The sequence below is a fragment of the Macrotis lagotis genome, chromosome 5 (assembly GCF_037893015.1).
Source record: "Macrotis lagotis isolate mMagLag1 chromosome 5, bilby.v1.9.chrom.fasta, whole genome shotgun sequence".
NCBI lineage: Eukaryota > Metazoa > Chordata > Mammalia > Peramelemorphia > Peramelidae > Macrotis > Macrotis lagotis.
The window spans coordinates 13,793,784-13,810,845 of record NC_133662.1 but is presented as its reverse complement, the minus strand read 5'-3'; the positions used below and the strand labels follow the sequence as shown (position 1 = coordinate 13,810,845).

Here is a 17,062-nt window from a genome sequence, read left to right as displayed (position 1 = left end):
GAAGTGAGAGTGTGTGTATTCTCAGCAATGCAATGACCCAACATAACTCTGAAGATCTTATGATGAAAAATGCTATCCATTCCCAAAGAAAGAGCTGGTGGTGTCTGAATACAGACTGAAGCACACCTTTTTAACTTTTATTTTTCTCCACGGTTTTTATTTAGGTCTATATTTTCTTTCACAACATGACTATTATGGAAATGTTTTTCCTGACTACACATGTATAGTTTATATCGAATTGCTTGCCTTCTCAATGAGGGTGGACTGGGGAGAAGGAAGGGAGAGAATTTTGGAGCTCAGAATTTTTTAAATGAATGTTAAAATTGTTTTTACATGTAACTGGGGAAAAATAAAATACTTATAAACTTTAAAATAACTTTAAAAAGTGAGAACATGAATAAAACATTTATATAGCTAGATATACATGCATATATATACACATATGTGTACATATTTTAAGAAGTTTAGTCCACAATGGAACTCTAGTTACTAAGAAGTCTCTGATGATCACTGATTGACATAACGACAGGAAACAACCTAAAAAATGCATGTTGAATTGGACTGTTGAATTGGACTGGATTTAATTTCAATTAATCTTGCCAGAGGGAGGGAGCCAGGCAAGTAGGACGTTTCTCAAACTCAGTCTTGATACTCAGGTCCCAAACCTCAAGACACAGAACTAATGCTCCTTCTACCCAGCGTGGGACAACCTGGGCCACTGCCCAGGGAAAATGACCTTTCAGGGCAGGCTCACTGACCTACCACAAGCCACTCGACAAACGCCAAGGTCTCTTCGTTGTAGGTAGCTCAGACTAAGTGAAGCCAGATTGGTGTAGAACTATGTTTGCTTTTGAAGTCCAGTGACTGTAAATCGGAAACACATTTGTTTAAAAGTCTTGAGACAAGCAGAGAAAGCTATTAGCTTTGCAATCCCTTGTCCTGTTTGTCTACTCTGTTTATACAGAGAGCAGAGGTTGAGCAGGAAAGCAAAATAAATGCTCTGGAGGACAGGGCTTCCTGACTTGGTTTTAGAACATCACCCCCCTCCCAGGGTGTGTCTGTTTACGTTGTGAGTGTATCATTCCATCCTCTGAGAATTCCTTTCCCTTCAATTTAAAAGTTGGATATCCGTTATATAGAAGCACAGGTAAGAGCCCTGAGACTTGGAGTTAGCAAAGCCTGAGTTCAAACAAATGTGGCCTCAGACACGTATTAACTCTGTGACTCTGGTCAAATTAATTCACCTCTCCTGGCCCCCATTTCCTCATCTGTAAAATGAGAACATCTGTACCACAGACTGGTTGTGAGGATCAAGTGAGATAAAGTGCTATGTAAATACTCTTTGTTTATTACTATTTCTTATAAGAAGAGAGCATCATCAGATAAATGTTACAAAAATCAAATGAAAATGTGTCAGCTTTAAAAGACTATGTGTCTCACCTCTAAGAACCAGCCTTTCCTGCCACATTGTATGTGCTAAGTAAGCTTCCTCTCAGGTCCCAGAGCCACTGCCAGAGCCTTTAACCTACACTCTCCCCTGCTTTAAGAGACTAAGGTTGAACAATACTGATAAGAGGAATGAGAAAGAAAACTCTGACCAATCACTCAATTTAGAATCACTGTACTTATAATACAATGAACATTTATTAAGAGCCTGCCAGGAACTATTTTAAGTGCTAAATAAACAATTAAGGAAAAGAAAGATAGTTCCTGCCTTCAGAGAGCTTACAATCTAATAAAGGAAGACAACACACAAAAGCAAACTGAAGAGAGATGAGTGAGGGATGATCGAGAGGGGAGGTGCCCAGCTTGGGCGGGGGGGGGGGGGGGGGGGGGGGGGGGGGGGGAGCATGCTGATGGTTGAGCCAAATCCAAGCACCATAACTGGGCTGGGTGTGAAATAAAGAGTCCATTGACTTGGCTTCTGAGTCCTTTTTAAGTGGAGGCTTTAGGAGGAATTTTAGCTCTATCCTTTAATCCTCCAATGAGAGGGACAGAGAGGAATGAGAAATGAGTATCAAAACTGATACTGTCTCCTTGATGGTGAGTTTCTTGGGATGAATGGGGGTGGGGGGGAGGACCAATATAAGCAGTGCCCCAGTGGAATATTTAAATGAAGTATTTAAAGCTGAAAGGGATCTTAGAGATTTAGTTTCATCTCTCTTGCTTTACAAATGTAGAAACCATAGCTCTGAGAGGTTGAAGTGAAAGTCATACAGGGAACCAAAGGAGGGCAGAGAAGACTGGAGCCCAGATCGTCTAACTGCAAACTACAGAGCAGATGAGATGACAGATGTAAAAAAGTATATGTGAAAGTTAAAAGCATTATACAAATGTTAGATGTTACCTTACATAATATATGACATACAATTATTTCAGGGTCCTGATAAGTCCATCTTTATCCATCCCTTTCACTGGAGACAGTCAGACAGACACTGATATCCTGGCATTCATCAAGGCCAGACAAAACTTACTGCAGAAAAAGGGTAAGTCTCCTCCAGGAGGTAAGATGATTTTTACTAGGAAGAAAGTTTGAGAAGGAGCCCAGAATAAACCAGATTATTCTATTGGGGCAGATACCATCAAATTAAAACTAGGGATTGTATGGAATTGTATGGAAGGGTAGGGGAGTCTGTATAGGGAGTATGTGGGGCTAGAGGGGGGAATCTATGGGTATAAATGAGTATATGTATATATATATGTGTGTGTGTGTGTGTGTGTGTGTGTGTGTGTGTATCTACACATGTACATGCAAGTACAGTTCTGATCAGTTCCCAGTCCTTCCCTCCCAGTTGTCAGCCCTGCATGTGGATACAATTCAAACATGAGCACAACATTGATGTAATAGGGTCTTCATATTCCTAGGCTACACTCCCTCCTTAAGGGATTCACTCCTATTGTTCTCCAAAAACAAGAGGAAAATTCCCTCCCTTGTTCAAACTTCTCCAAACATATGAGAACAGGGTCATGACTTGGGAAATTATTTATATCCATGTGATGACCTAAGATTTCCATACTAGTGTGTCACATGCCACTGGTTTGACCACTAGTTGTCCACAACATATAAACACTTAAACAACATATAAACTAAAAGATATAAACTAAAGAAGTTGAAAACAACCACAGAGTAAATATTTTAGTATATCCTATATTTGGGGAGTTGATTTCTGGAGCCCAAGTATGGAATTTTCATTTGTCACTATTTTTTATCATTTGGGAGTTTACCTAAAGTTTTGGTCCATCAAGATATTTTTTAATCCAGACTCTACCATCCAGTGTATTCTACCATCCTGCCTTGAAGTCACCTACACATTTGACAAACATGTCATCCATTGCTTCTTCTAGGTCATGATGAAAATATTGAACTTCAAAAGGGCCAGGATAGATCTTGGGGATATTTCTTTCACCAAAATAATATCAGTTTAATACTTCTATGGATCTGGACATTCAGCCATGAATGTTCCAAATCTGCCTATGCTATCATCTGGTCCATACTTTTCCATCTTGTCAACAAACATAATAATGAGAAACTTTGGTAGCTTGACATAGCAGGAAGAGCCCTGAATTTGTAGTTATAAGAATGAAGTTCAAATCTGGACTTTATAGCTATGGGAACTTAGGCAAGTCACTTACATTCTATGGACCTCAATTTTCTCATCTATCTGATATGTCTACTTTCCCTGCTAGTTCTAAATCTACGATTCTATGACTCTAATTGCTTGGTTGAAATCTAAATATACCATATCATATCACGTATGCTGTGTTTACCACATTTTTCTGATCTACTAGTCTAGTAAACTAGTCAAAAACGAAGACAAGTTTAGTCTGGCATGACTAGAAACAATGTTAAGAGATAATAATCACTGCTTTGCTTTGTAAATACTCACAAGCCATCACCTTAAAAAATTTCTCTAAAACTCTGCCAGTAATAAAAGTCTGGGTCAAAAGTCAGCATGGTCTAGTGGATAAACATTGGAGTTTGTGGTTGTTGTATTGTTCAGTTGTTTTTCAAGTCATGTTCAACTAATAATGATCCCATTTTGGAATTTTCTTGGCAAAGATCCTAGAGTGTTTTTCTATTTCCTTCTCCTGCTCATTTTACAGATGAGAAAACTGAGGTAAAACAGTTTAGTGATTCGATCAGGATCAGATTTGAACTTCCAAAGATGAATTTTCCTGATTTCAAGACCAGAGCTCCATCCACTGGAGCTTGCCCCTGACATACTCAAGTTAATGATTCAAGTAAAATGACTTGCCTAGGAGCACATCATTTTCCTTCTCATTGTCCAAGTAACTCTTTAGTTACAGATCTATCTGCATCAGTAGAGGAAGTTTTTTCCACTGGGAATTCCTCACACCTAAATAAAGAAGTAGTATATTATTTGCAGGCTTTATCTGTTTCCTTTTTTTTAAGTGACATTTAACCTTTACAACATTTTGGCAATTTTTTTATCCTATAAGCTCTTTCTGGGAGACAGTCTAGTAAATATAGTGGAAAAGACCATGAATTTGAAGTCAGAGACCTAAATTTAAATCTGATTTCAGATTATTTACTAGTTGTGTGATATTAGGAGAGCCTCCCTGGGACTCAATTTCCTCATCTGTAAAATCAAGAAGATGGATTTAATTACCTCCAAGGGTGCTTCCAGTTTTAAATCTATAACCCTATGAAATATTATTGACATTGGCTCAGCAAACATCTCTACTAACTCTTTGTTTACTTCAGAATGTGTGTCTAATCTAGGCATAATGATCTGAATTCATGGAAGGCAGCTAAATACTGACCAGTCATCTCCTCATTCATCTTGGCTCCCTTCTCTTCTTGTTCTGTCCTCATTCTTCCTGGCAGAGAAAACATAAGTAAAATAAAGACTGTTTTAGTTCAACCTTCTTATCATAGTGCCCATTTTTAACATTCTATATATCTTCAATTTATCCTCCCCCCCCCCTTTTTAAATATTTCTCTTCCCCTAAGCAAATAAAAACCTTTTTTTGTTGATCTGTTTTCATTACCTGCCTCAGATCATTCTGGGTTTTAGCTAGCTTGACACAATTTTTACAGAACCATGCTACTCTTTTGTATTCATCCTCAATTATTCCCCCTTTCTTCTATCTTGAGTAAATGTGTTTTAAAATTTTCAGTTTGTCAATATATTCTCTGTGTGTCCACACTACTCTCTGTAGGGAGCTTCCTTTTATCCTGCTTATGAGAATCATTTGTCTTCAGAATTTCATTCATGAGAGCTTTCCATCCCCCCCATGGTCACTCCACTGGGTTCTACCATTCCCATCCCTGAAGCCTTAGAAATCTACCCTCCTCAGGTCTGTGGTACATGTTAGTCTATGCCAAGTTTCCTCTCTTCTACCACTTTAAGATGGAGTAGTTGCCTGACCTCCATAGTTCCTATGATCAGTGACCAGGTTCTCCCTGTTGATGAGAATCAGGTCTGGGATAGCTTTTCCCTTTCTTATTTCTTCTACCTGGTGAAGCAGGAAATGGCCAGATAGCTGAAGTCCCCCATCTTGCCTTAAGCATGATAGCTTGGAAACTGGCAAAAAAGAAAAAGGGGAAGAGGATAAAATTATCATTATATATCCATCAATCTGGATATCATAAAGAGTAGCTATGATATGATAAAAAGGACCTATCTTCAGTATACTTTTCACATATACTCTTCTTTTTTAAAATGCTAGATATTTGCAGTTTCATCTACAAACTTTTTTCAAAGCACTTTTTTTTGCAAGGCAATGGGGTTAAGTGACTTGCCCAAGGTCACACAGCTAGGTAATTATTAAGTGTCTGTGGTCAGATTTGAACTCACATCCTCCTGACTCCAGGGTTGGTGCTCTAACCACTGCGCAACCTGGCCACCCCTATCTACAATCTTTATTTTTCTTTGTGATAGATTTGTTGGTTGTAAGGCAAGCCACTTGACCTAGGTTGGAATATGAATTTCTATTAATCCCTTAATTTCCCAACTTGACCAGAAAAGGTCCATATTTGGATATTCACTTAGGCTGGACATACAGTGCTTATCTGGGTTTGGAAGCAGTCACTTTTATATAACCTGATGATGCTTATGTAAATCTTAGATTTGGCATGTTGTCAACTTTGCTCTAGACCCCTATAAATGTCCAGGCTAGGGGGCAGATCATATGGTTAGAGCTTACTTGCAGACAGGAGCTTGTGGGACAAGTGGATAGCAGACCCTGCAGAGTAGAGCGGGCAAAGGCAGAAATGTTCTTCTACTCACACCCAGCTTTTACCCATCCTCATCATTCTGAATAGGATAGGTAGACATGGATTGTACTGGACAAAGGGAAGAAGTGAAAGAAGTGAACTAGGAACTTGGAGAACTGATAAGTAATATATTTATGTGAAGACTTGACCCTGCAGCCTCCTGCCCCCAAAGCTGTACTTGAAAAGGTAAAAATCTCTCCAAGCCTCCTCAGTGTTCCTTTGATCTCTCTGACTAATGAACCTGCAAAGCAGGATGGGATTTGTTTGAAACATCCCACTCCCCTTGATTAGATAAGGACTTAAATTTGGCTTAGTCTTAGAAGTCATAGCTGCATTGATCAGACTTATATTTGTATTTGATTTACAACTGGCATCATGAACTAGATTTTAATTTGACATTACATTTGGTGTTGGTCAAGTCTAGAAAACAAAACATCAAATTTATTTAAAAAACAAATTAACCTGTTTTTAGGGGCATTTAGTTTTTCTACCCATGTCTCATTCTCACTAGCAATGCTTTCTTGGCTCTTCTGTTGGTAAAGTTTCATAGAACCACATAATATGCTGGAAGGAGGAGTAGGAGAAGCTCTAGTCAAGGCTGTGCCTAAACAAGAATACAGCTCAGTCTTTATTTGTTTGAACACCTCTAGGAAGAGAATGCCCACTAGCTCCCATTCCACTTACTGAATAGTTGCAATTATTTTAAAGTTAATATTTACATAAGTGTCTCTTTTGTAACATCTCCCCACAATAGCTGATTCTACTTTCAGGAACCAAGGAAAAATAGCTTAATTCTTTTTCTACATGACTGCCTTTCATTTATTTGAACAGAGCTATAGAGTCCATCCCAAGTCTTCTCTAGGCTAAACACCCCCATCTCACTTAATTGTCTTGTGGTGTCAGTCATCATATGCTCAATTTCTTCACTATCATCATCATCATCCTATAGACACTAGACATTGATCAATATCCTCCCCCCAAAACTGTAATGTCCAGAATTGAACACATAACCTCAGATAACAGATTAACAGGGCAAAATAGAGTAGAACTATCACTGCAGTTTCCCAATCCTGCTGGCTCCAGTCCTCTGTCTTTGGCAGCGAATGCTCCAACATGGTATCCCAATTATGCTTGTTCCTGGCTTATGATCTATTTTCCAAGTACATTTTCTACTTCCTCTTTCTGCCTAGCTAGTCTACACTGTAGTCCAATCATAGTCTCTCTAATCTTCCTGTCACCATTGCTCTTCCCCTAAATATTCTCCACTGGGCTTACATAAGCCTATCTTATAACTATGAAATGCTCTTCTACTCACACGCAGCTTTTACCCATTCTCATCATTCTGAATCAGGAATACCTTTCCAGAATCACCAAGGTCTTTCTTGCTGTAATTCAGTTATTCTCTATGATATGTAGCTTGCTTGGATAAACACTGGCAGTTTTCTCCTTCTCTGTTTCTTTTCCATTTAAAACATTTTTAATTAAATTTGCAAGATTCCAGGCAAATTTATCATTATCCTTCTTTTGTCTATCCATCTCTGGCCAGGAATCCATCATTCCTATTTATCAAACTATAGTTCAAATTTTGCTCTCATACACCATCTTCAATAGTATAAATTAGCTCTGCTAGCTTACATTCCAGTCCAACATGCCATGTCCTGCCAACATGCTTTGACATAAGCTAATAACCCATGCCTGGAATGTTCTCCTTCCTCAATTCTGTCTCTTGGAATTCTTGACTCCATTAGAAGTTCCTCTTAGGTATTATTTTCCCACTTGTGTATACTCTTCCTGGTCCTTCCAATTGTTAGTACTTCTCAGACTTGAGCCTCCACCCAAATCTCTGCATATATTGTTTGGCTTGGTACAATATAAAATTCATAAGAGCATAATTGTTTACATTATTAGTTTTGTGTCCCTATCTCCTCTCTGAGAACCTGGTATAATAAATACTTGCTGAATGTTTAATCAATTTCTGATTTCTCAAATCTTCTTTCTTCTCCCAGAGCCCTTGCCCTTGATTGGTACTACCTATATTCCTAAAGTCTTTAGTTTTTTTACCTAGAATTTCATAGTCTTTAGCAAAATTTCCTAAATGTCCTCTGGCATTATTACTTGTGCCCACATCACTTGAATTGGTTTGTAGTGATCAGGTGTGACAACTATGGGAGGTTTTCTTGGCATGCTCTCGATCAGGAATGGGGAATCTTTTTTTCAGCAAAGGGCCATTTGGATATTTATAACATCATTTGTGGGCTATATTTGATCAAACCTAAAAAGCTATTAGACTTCATGATTTTGCAGTGCTAGACCAATACAGCCCCCTAGATACATGCCCTAGGAAAACAACACATGTCTCAAATGATAGGGCTAGGTCCAGTCCAATCATCCAATAAATATTTATTAATTATCTACTAAAGAAAGAAAGAAGCTTACAGTCTAATGGGGAAGTAAATACTCTAAAGGAAGTAGAGAGGCAGTGGAGGAGATGCCAAAGGATATACAAGATCTTGTTCCAGGGCAGTAGATGCAAAATGGAGTTATCTGGAAGTCCACTATAAAGGAAGGCATGGAGAAGAGTTTAGTACTCCACCCTTCAGTCCACCAGTCAGAGGGAAGAGGCTAAGGGAGGTGGTACTAATCAAGGCTAGAGTTAGAAGTTTGTGGTAAGTTAAGAAGTGATAAGTTTATTGGGGGGGGGATGCATCTTGTTCTATGTAGTTAAATGGATCAATGAATAGCTTTCAGTATCCTTCAACTGGGATTTAATCAAACACAAATACTCATCTCATCTTCCTTGAATTCGATGCTCAATATCTCACCTGATAACACCTTCAAATTCACATCTTTATTCCCTGGAGATCAAACAACAACTTCTACATGAATGAGCACATTTGAATGTAAATATGTGAACACTCCAAGGTGGTAGAGCAACAGGAAGACATGGGGCAAGCTCTTCCTCCCCTGCCCCTCACAACTCTTCCAAAAAGTTCCAGCAAAGGGGCCTGAACCTGGGCAATGTAAAGGAACAGGTGCAAACTGGCAGTTCCATGGCTTATTACTTGATCTGGATCACAGTCCAGGGCTAACTGAGGAGAGAGACCTAAGCCTTGTGGGAACATCCCAGGGTGGGTTTCAGGCCCCTCCTGTGGAACTCATTCCTAAGTAGAGAGTTAAATACCCAGTTCCAGCTTCTAGGCTTGTCTGAATTCTCTGATGGAATCACCCTTTTGACTGATAATGGTTCCAGCATAGCCCCAAAAGGGCAAGCCCATAGGCACATTATTCACCTCTAAACCCAGATCAGGAACTTTTAAGAGCTCAGATCAAGGTGAGCAGCAAACAGACTTTGGCCTGGATCAGACCACTCTAGAAGCACTGATGGTTTATAGTTTGCCCAATATGAACTGTTCCTAAGATCCTAGAATAGGACAATACCCTCAAAACTCCCAAGAAAACAGCAACAGAGTCATCACAGACATTCCCTCCAAAGGGGCCTGGCCTTACCAAAAGCATTAAGAAGGACCAGGCCTAACAAAAAGTCCAAAGTCAAGAAACATTCTGGAAGAATGAGCAAACGAAAAAGAATCTCAACATAAAAAGTTATTATAGTGACAGAAATGCTCAAGATCCAAACGCAGAAGAAGATAATGATTCCAAAACACCAACAAGCAAAGCCTCACAGAAAAACACAGATTGGGGAAATGTTCAACTAAAATTCTTGGACAAAATAAATCAGGAGTTTAAAAATGTTTTCTGAAATGAAATGAGAATATAATAGGAAACTGGTAAAGTTCATGAGAGCTAATGAAGAAAGATTTGGAAAAAGAGAAAATGGTGGAACAAGACAGAGATTCGCCCAAGCTCTCTTCCAAATACCTTTTAAACAATAAATAACTCTAAACAAATTCTAAAACAACAGAAATCACAAGAGGAGACAGTGAAACAATTTTCCAGCCCAGGACAACTTAGCAGGATGGCAGAAACTTCGTTGCATCCCATGCGGGTCACACCAACACAGACTGGACCCCGATAACAATGGCAGCAATGGTGGTTTCCAGACCTCTCAGCCCACAGACATCAAAGACAACTTGGAAGGTCAGCAGGAAAGGTCTGTAACAAGAAAGAAACATGGTCCAGCATAGAACACAGACCTTTGGACACTCAAACAGCAGGGGAAGTAGCTGCTTTCAAAACTCTCAACCTTGGTAAGGGGGTCAGAAAGAAACTAACACTGTGGTAGGACTCTAGTGCTTTGCCCATACTCTGATCTAGATCATAGCCCAAGATCACAATCCCAGGGAGAAGAGAAGCAGTAGAACACAAGAGCTTGCTGCTTCAGGGAAGCAGGGACCCTTTTCACTGTTTGAGTGCAGAAGAGTGCTTATGGTCATTCACAGTCAGAGCAAAGGCCAGGAAAGGTGTAAATATCTCTTCTTGGAAGAACTGAAAACTTTCAGGTTCCTTAGAAAATGACTGCACAAAACCCCAGAAGGTTGGGCCAGTGTGCTATTCACCCTGGCACCCTACTTTAACAAAAAAATTAAACCATAGGCTGGGAAAATGAACAAACAAAAGAAAAATATCTGACCATAGAAAGTTACTATGGTGACAAGAAGGATCAAAACACATAATCAGAAGATGATAAAAAATCAAAGCTTCTATATCCAAAGCCTCAAAGCACAATATGAATTAGTTTCAGGTCTTAAAAGAGCTCAAAAAGGATTTTTAAAGTCAAATAAGAGAGAAAGAGAAAAATTTGGGAAGAGAAATAAAAGAGATGTGAAAAAATCAAGAAAAATGAGTCAACTGTTTAGTACAATTGACATTAAAAAATACTGAAGAAAATATCGCTTTAAAAAACAAACTAGGCCAAATGGTAAAAGAAATCCAAAAAAGCCATTTTAGAGAATAATGCCTTTTATTGAGGGCAGCTAGATGGCACAGTGGATAGAGCACTGACCCTGAAGTCAGGAGAACCTGAGTACAAATCCTCCCTCAGACACTTAATAATCACTTAGCTGTCTGACCTTTGGCAATTCACTTACCCAATTGCCTTGCAAAAAAACAAGTAGAATTGGCCAAATGAACTTTATGAGTAATCAAGAGGGGGAAGCTAGGTGACACAACAATTAAAGCACTAGCCCTGGAGTCAGGAGAACTTGGATTCAAATCTGACCTCAGACACTTGATACTTATTAGCTATGTGACCTTGGGCAAATCACTTAATCCCATTGCTCCACAAAAAAAAAGAGAATTCAAGAAACAATAAAATAAAGCCAAAAGAATGAAAAAATAGAAGACAATATGAAATAACTCATTGGGAAAAAATAATAGAAAATAGATCCAGGAGGAATAATTTAAAAATTATTGGACTACCTGAAACCCATGATCAAAAAATAATCATTCTTTTAATAAATTATCAAGGAAAACTGCCCTGATGTTGTAGAACCAGAGAGTAAAACAGAAATTGAAAAAACTCATTGATCAAGAGGTTCCAAAATGAAAACTCCAAGAAATATTATTGCTAAATTCCAGAACTCCAAGATCCAGGAGAAAATATTGCAAGCAGTCATAAAAGAAAGAATTCAAATATTTGGAGCCTCAGTCAGGATAGCATAAGATTTGACAATGTCTATACTATATTAAAAGATTGTAGGACTTGGAATATGATATTCTGTAAAGCAAAAGAACTTCGACCCCAACCAAGAATCAACAACCCAGCAAAATTGAACATATCCTTTTAGAGGAAAATATGGATATTCATTGAAATAAAGAACTTTCAAACTTTCTTGATGAAAAGAACAGAACTGAACAGAAATTTGATCTTTAAGATAACCATAAAAAGGTAAATAGGAAAGGGAAGTCATAGGGACTTAATGATATTGAACTGTTTATATTCCTGCATGAGAAGATACTAGTAGTAACTCAAGCAAACTTTCTTATTATTAGGGCAATGAGGAGGAGTATATGTAGATAGAGGGTGCAGGTACAAGTTGAATATAAAGGGATGATATCTAAAGAAATAAAATTAATTTAAGTGGTGAGAGAAATATACTAGAAAAAAGAAAAAGGGGAGGTAGAATGGAGTAGATAATTAATGGAGTTAAGATAATTACATAAAAGAGGCAAGAAAAAGCTTTTATAGTGGTGGAGTGGAAGAGGGAAGAGGTAGGGGGAAGTTAGTTAATGAAGCTTATTCTCATCAGAATTGACTCAAGGAATAATATACAAATTGAATTGAGAATAAAATTCTATTTTATCCTACAGGAAAGTAGGAGTGGAATGGGATAAGAGAAAGGTTGGGGGAAGGGATGGATTTGATAGGAGAGCAGAATTGAGGAAGAGGTAACAGAAGCAAAACTTTTGAGGAGGGACAGGATGAAAGGAAAGAATAGAATGAAGGGAGAAGAATGGAACTGGATGGAGAGAAATAACAATATTAGTAACTGTGTAAAAAACTTTGAAGCAAATTTCTCTGTCAAAGGTCTCACTTCTCAAACATAGAGAACTGATTAAAATTTATAAAAATAAGAACCATTCCCCAATTAAATGATCAAAAGATATGAACAGTTTTGGATGAGATTATCAATTCTATCTATAAACATGTTTTAAAAAACCAATCTAATATTAGCACCATTAATTGGATAAATGCAAATTCAAACAATTCTCAGGTACTATCATATATCTGTTAGATTGGTTAAAGGACATAAAAGGAAAACGACAAATGTTGGAGGGGCTGTAGGGGAAAAGTGAGGCATTAATGCACTATTGGTAGAGTGGTGAAATGATTCTATTATTCTGTAGAACAATTTGGAACTGTGCCCAAAGGGCTATAAAACCATGCCTACCCAACACCACTACTAGGCCAATATCCCAAAAGAGATTAAAAAGGAAAAGGAAAAGGACCTATATATACAAGGATATTTATTTGAGCTCTTTTCTTGTGGCAAGGAATTGGGAATTGGGGGGATTCCCATCAGTTGAGGAATGACTGAACAAATTGTGGTATATAATTATGAAGGAATGCTATTCTGCTAGAAGAAATGCTGAGTAGGATGCTCTCAAAAAAACCTGGAAAGACTTACATGCTCCGCTGCAAAGTTAAATATACTGTATACAAAGTAACAATAAAGATAATCGTCGGTGAATGACTTAGTTTTTCTCAACAATAGTGACCCAAGACAACTCCAAAGGATTTATGATGAAGAATGTTATACATCCCCAGGAAAAGAACTTGTGGTGTCTGAATACAAATTGTAGCTTACTCTTTAAATTTGTTTTTCCTTGAGGTTTCTTTTTTCCTTTCACAATCTATTATGTAAATGATTTGAATTGACTACACATTTATAACCTATATTAAATTCTTGCTTTCTCATGGAGTTGGGGCAGGGTAGGAAACAGGAGGAATGGAGAGAATTTGAATACAAAGTTTTAAAAAATGAATGTCAAAAATTGTTTTTACCTGTAACTGGGGAAAAATAAAATGCCAAATTAAAAAATAATTTTATAAAGAATTGGAAATAGAATTAGGGCACAAGAGGTACAAAATCTGTCCCAAAGTAACAAACTCCTTGAAAATTAGAATGAACCAAAGAGTTGATTCCATGAGACAACAAGAAATATTAAAAATAAAGTAAAAACCTGGGAAGAATAAAAGAAATATAATATATCTCATAATAAAAACCTGGTCTGAAAAAGAGACCCAGGAGAGAGAATTTAAGAATCATTGAACTACCTGAAAGTAATGACCAAAAAAAACCTAATTTAGACATCATGTTTTAAGAAATCAAAATAAAAGTAGCCAAATCTCTTAGAACCAGAGGGCAAAGTAGGAATGAAAATAGTACACCTGAAAGAAACCCCAGGAACATCATAACCAAAATCCAGAGTTTACAGGTCAATGAAAAAAATACTACTGGCTACCAGTAATAAAAGAATTCAAGTACAAAAGAGCCAAACAGGATCATATATAAGATTTGGCAACCACTACCATAATGAAATGGGGAGATTAAAATACAATAGTCTTAGAAAGATATATAGGCTTATATCTATAATAAATTACCCAACAAAATTGAATCCTACAACAGAAAAATATACACCTCTAATTTAATAAAAGACTTCCAAGCTGATTAGAATACCAGTGCTGCAAAGAAACTTTGAAGTGCAAACACAGGAGTTAAATTAAAATATAAAAAGGTAAACATGAGTAAGCAATTACAGGAGTCTACTCATGAATAAATTGTTTACATTCTGATATGCAAAGATGATACATGTATGCCCTGGGAATTCTATCATCAACAGGAATAATATAGGGAAAGAGGGCTTGGGAATATTTTTATTATGTCTTGCTGATCTTAAAAGAATAGAAGTAGGGGGCAGCTAGGTGACACAGTGGATAGCGCACTAGCCCTGGAGTCAGGAGGACCTGAGTTCAAATCTGTCCTCAGACACTTAATAATAGCATAGCTGTGTGACCTTGGGCAAGTCACTTAACCTTGTTGCCTTAAATAAATAAAAAAATTTAAAAAGAACAGAAGTGGAGGGGAGAGAAATTCTCTAAAGGGTAAGAGGGAGTATAAAGTTTGAAGAAATTATCTCACATAATTGTCAAGGAAAAGTCTACACACAAGGAAGAGGGGAAGTAAGGGAGCAGCTGGTCCTAATACTCATTATTAGCTGCACTGGTCAAGAGGAAAGAATACATATATGTAGAGCACTGCATACAGTAATACAGTTCACATAACAGAGGAATGCAAGGAAAAAAGGAGTAAGAAGGCAGGTAGATTAAAGAAAAAATTAAGCTTAAGTAAAAATTATTTATCACTGCTCTTTTTGTGATAGCCAAGAATTAGAAATTGAGGGGTTGCCCATCAACTAGAAAATGTATTAACAAGGACTTCTATTGTGCTGTAAGAAATGATGAAGGAGATCATTTCAAAGAAACCTAGGAAGACTTGTATAAACTCTAAAGAGTGAAGTAACCAAAATCTAGAGAACTATACAATATTGTAACATAAAGCCAACTTCAGAAAGCTTAGAAACTGTTATCAGCATAATGATCAAGATTCCAGAGGACTCCTGATGAAAACTGCTCATTTTCTAATAAAGAGATGAAGGATTCAAAAATGAAGAATAAGATTAAAAAAAAAAAAAAACATGGCCAGTGCAGGAATTTGTTTTGCCTAACTACACATTTCTTTTCTTCTTTTCTTTTTTTTTTCCTTTTTGGTTTTTGCAAAGCAATGTGATTAAATGATTTGCACAAGGTCACACAAATTTGAACTCAAGTCCTCCTGTCTCCAGGACTGGCGCTCTATCCACTGTGCCACCTAGCTGACCCCAACTATGCATAATTCTAATGGAGATTTTGTTTTCCTTCTTTCTCAAATCGGGGAAGAGGAAGATATGTCAGTTGAAAGATGAAATTACTGAGGAAACAAATTTGATTTTGATTTATTCTGATTTATTGAGCAATGTATGACAATTGCTCAAACCCTGAATATAGGGGGAGATAAACTTTTAGCCACTAAGAACAACTAAATAAGGCCTATTAAGTAAAAGGAAACATTACAGCATTAGGTATCGGAATTCTAATTGGAAGAAAGATTAGGGACTTTCCAAGTTTGGAAGGGGAAAGAAAGCAGTTATAAAGAGTAGATATATTTTTCCAATTAAAAAAAAGTTTTGAATTAACTTTTTTAAAGAGTTTAAAAATAAGAAATGGTTCATATAGAAATTCCACCTTAAATAGGAAGAACCCTGTGTCTGTTACTTAGTTCTATGTGATCAATGACCTTTTTCTCCTCCACCACATCATACATTCTTCTACTCTCCAGTATTCTGATACAGATGAAATTTCTATCTGTAGCTCTACCCTTTTTCTTCATTTCCTCCTTGGGGCATTTCTTCCATTGAACCAGGACTCATTGCAATCCTTGTTCCTGCCCCCTCAAAGAACCTACAAAAATAAGTGGCAATCAGAGCCAGACACTCCCAGGATATTTCCCCTTAAAACTCAACAACGGCCATGGTATGTGTAATTTGCAGTGTCTGCAAAGAAATGTATTTGACCTTCTGGCCCAAGGAGATAAGAGTAATAGCAGAATGAGGGAAGATGCACAGGTCTTAAGCAGTGTAGGGACAGCTGAGGTGACTTTTTTCCCTGAATACAAACTGTAGGTAAAGATAATTCATCTCAACAAACAAAACAAAACTTCAAGGATTTGTTGTTTTTTTTTTAAAAAAAACATCATTAAAAAAAGAAGCAGGTTTATTTAGTGATGGTAGGGATGGCAAAGGAAGGCACTTGTGATTAGTGAAGTCTGCTTCCGTCAAGCTGGCATGCCTAAAGGGACAGCAGTTGTGGGCCTCTATCAGCACATGGCAGATGGTATGAGGACCATCACCAAGCAGTGCTTTATTAGCAGTATACTTATCAAGCCAACCTGTCAGACAAACACCCAGGCTGGGGCCCCAGCCACCTTACCCTAGCCAAAGCAAACAATCCCTACACTCCTGCTTGGGGCTCCCTTTGCTCATAATTTAGCAAAACTGTCATAGGCTTCTTTGGGAGCTCTCATTAAGTTGAATTTGTGGCTATTAGCCTGAGAACCAGAGCCTAGAGAGAAGGTGATTTAACACAAGCTTCCTCAGCTTTTAGACCTCACCACAGCCCAAGGTGAATTCACTTGATTTAGTATTCACAAGCAAACCTCGGAAAGTTTAAATCCCAGCTATAGATGAGTATATATAAACCCCTCTAGAGGGTGTTAGTCATTATCAGTGTCAGATTTGTGGTTTCAGACTGCCAAGGCTATT

The 17,062-nt window shown here is 37.6% G+C and overlaps 1 protein-coding gene and 1 long non-coding RNA gene across 6 annotated transcripts in view; one reads left to right on the top strand and one right to left on the bottom strand.

Annotated features, from left to right (window-relative positions):
* The window catches only part of KIF6 (kinesin family member 6), a 392,900-nt gene that overhangs the window by 366,726 nt on the left and 9,112 nt on the right, over positions 1-17,062 (top strand). For all 3 annotated transcript variants that reach the window (XM_074236853.1, XM_074236852.1, XM_074236851.1), the window contains one exon: positions 2,380-2,486. In XM_074236853.1, the coding sequence (XP_074092954.1) occupies positions 2,380-2,486 (107 nt within the window). The remainder of the gene's footprint in view (positions 1-2,379; positions 2,487-17,062) is intronic.
* LOC141523576 (uncharacterized) overlaps positions 1,896-17,062 on the bottom strand; it is a 79,091-nt gene continuing 63,924 nt past the window's right edge. For 2 of the 3 annotated variants that reach the window (XR_012478516.1, XR_012478515.1), the window contains exons 3-4: positions 5,482-5,549; positions 1,896-4,842 (exon numbers count right to left, since the gene is read on the bottom strand). This is a non-coding gene — a long non-coding RNA (uncharacterized LOC141523576). Of the gene's footprint in view, positions 4,843-5,481; positions 5,550-6,171; positions 6,979-17,062 lie in introns of those variants that run through there. The other variant, XR_012478517.1, reaches the window with a different exon arrangement.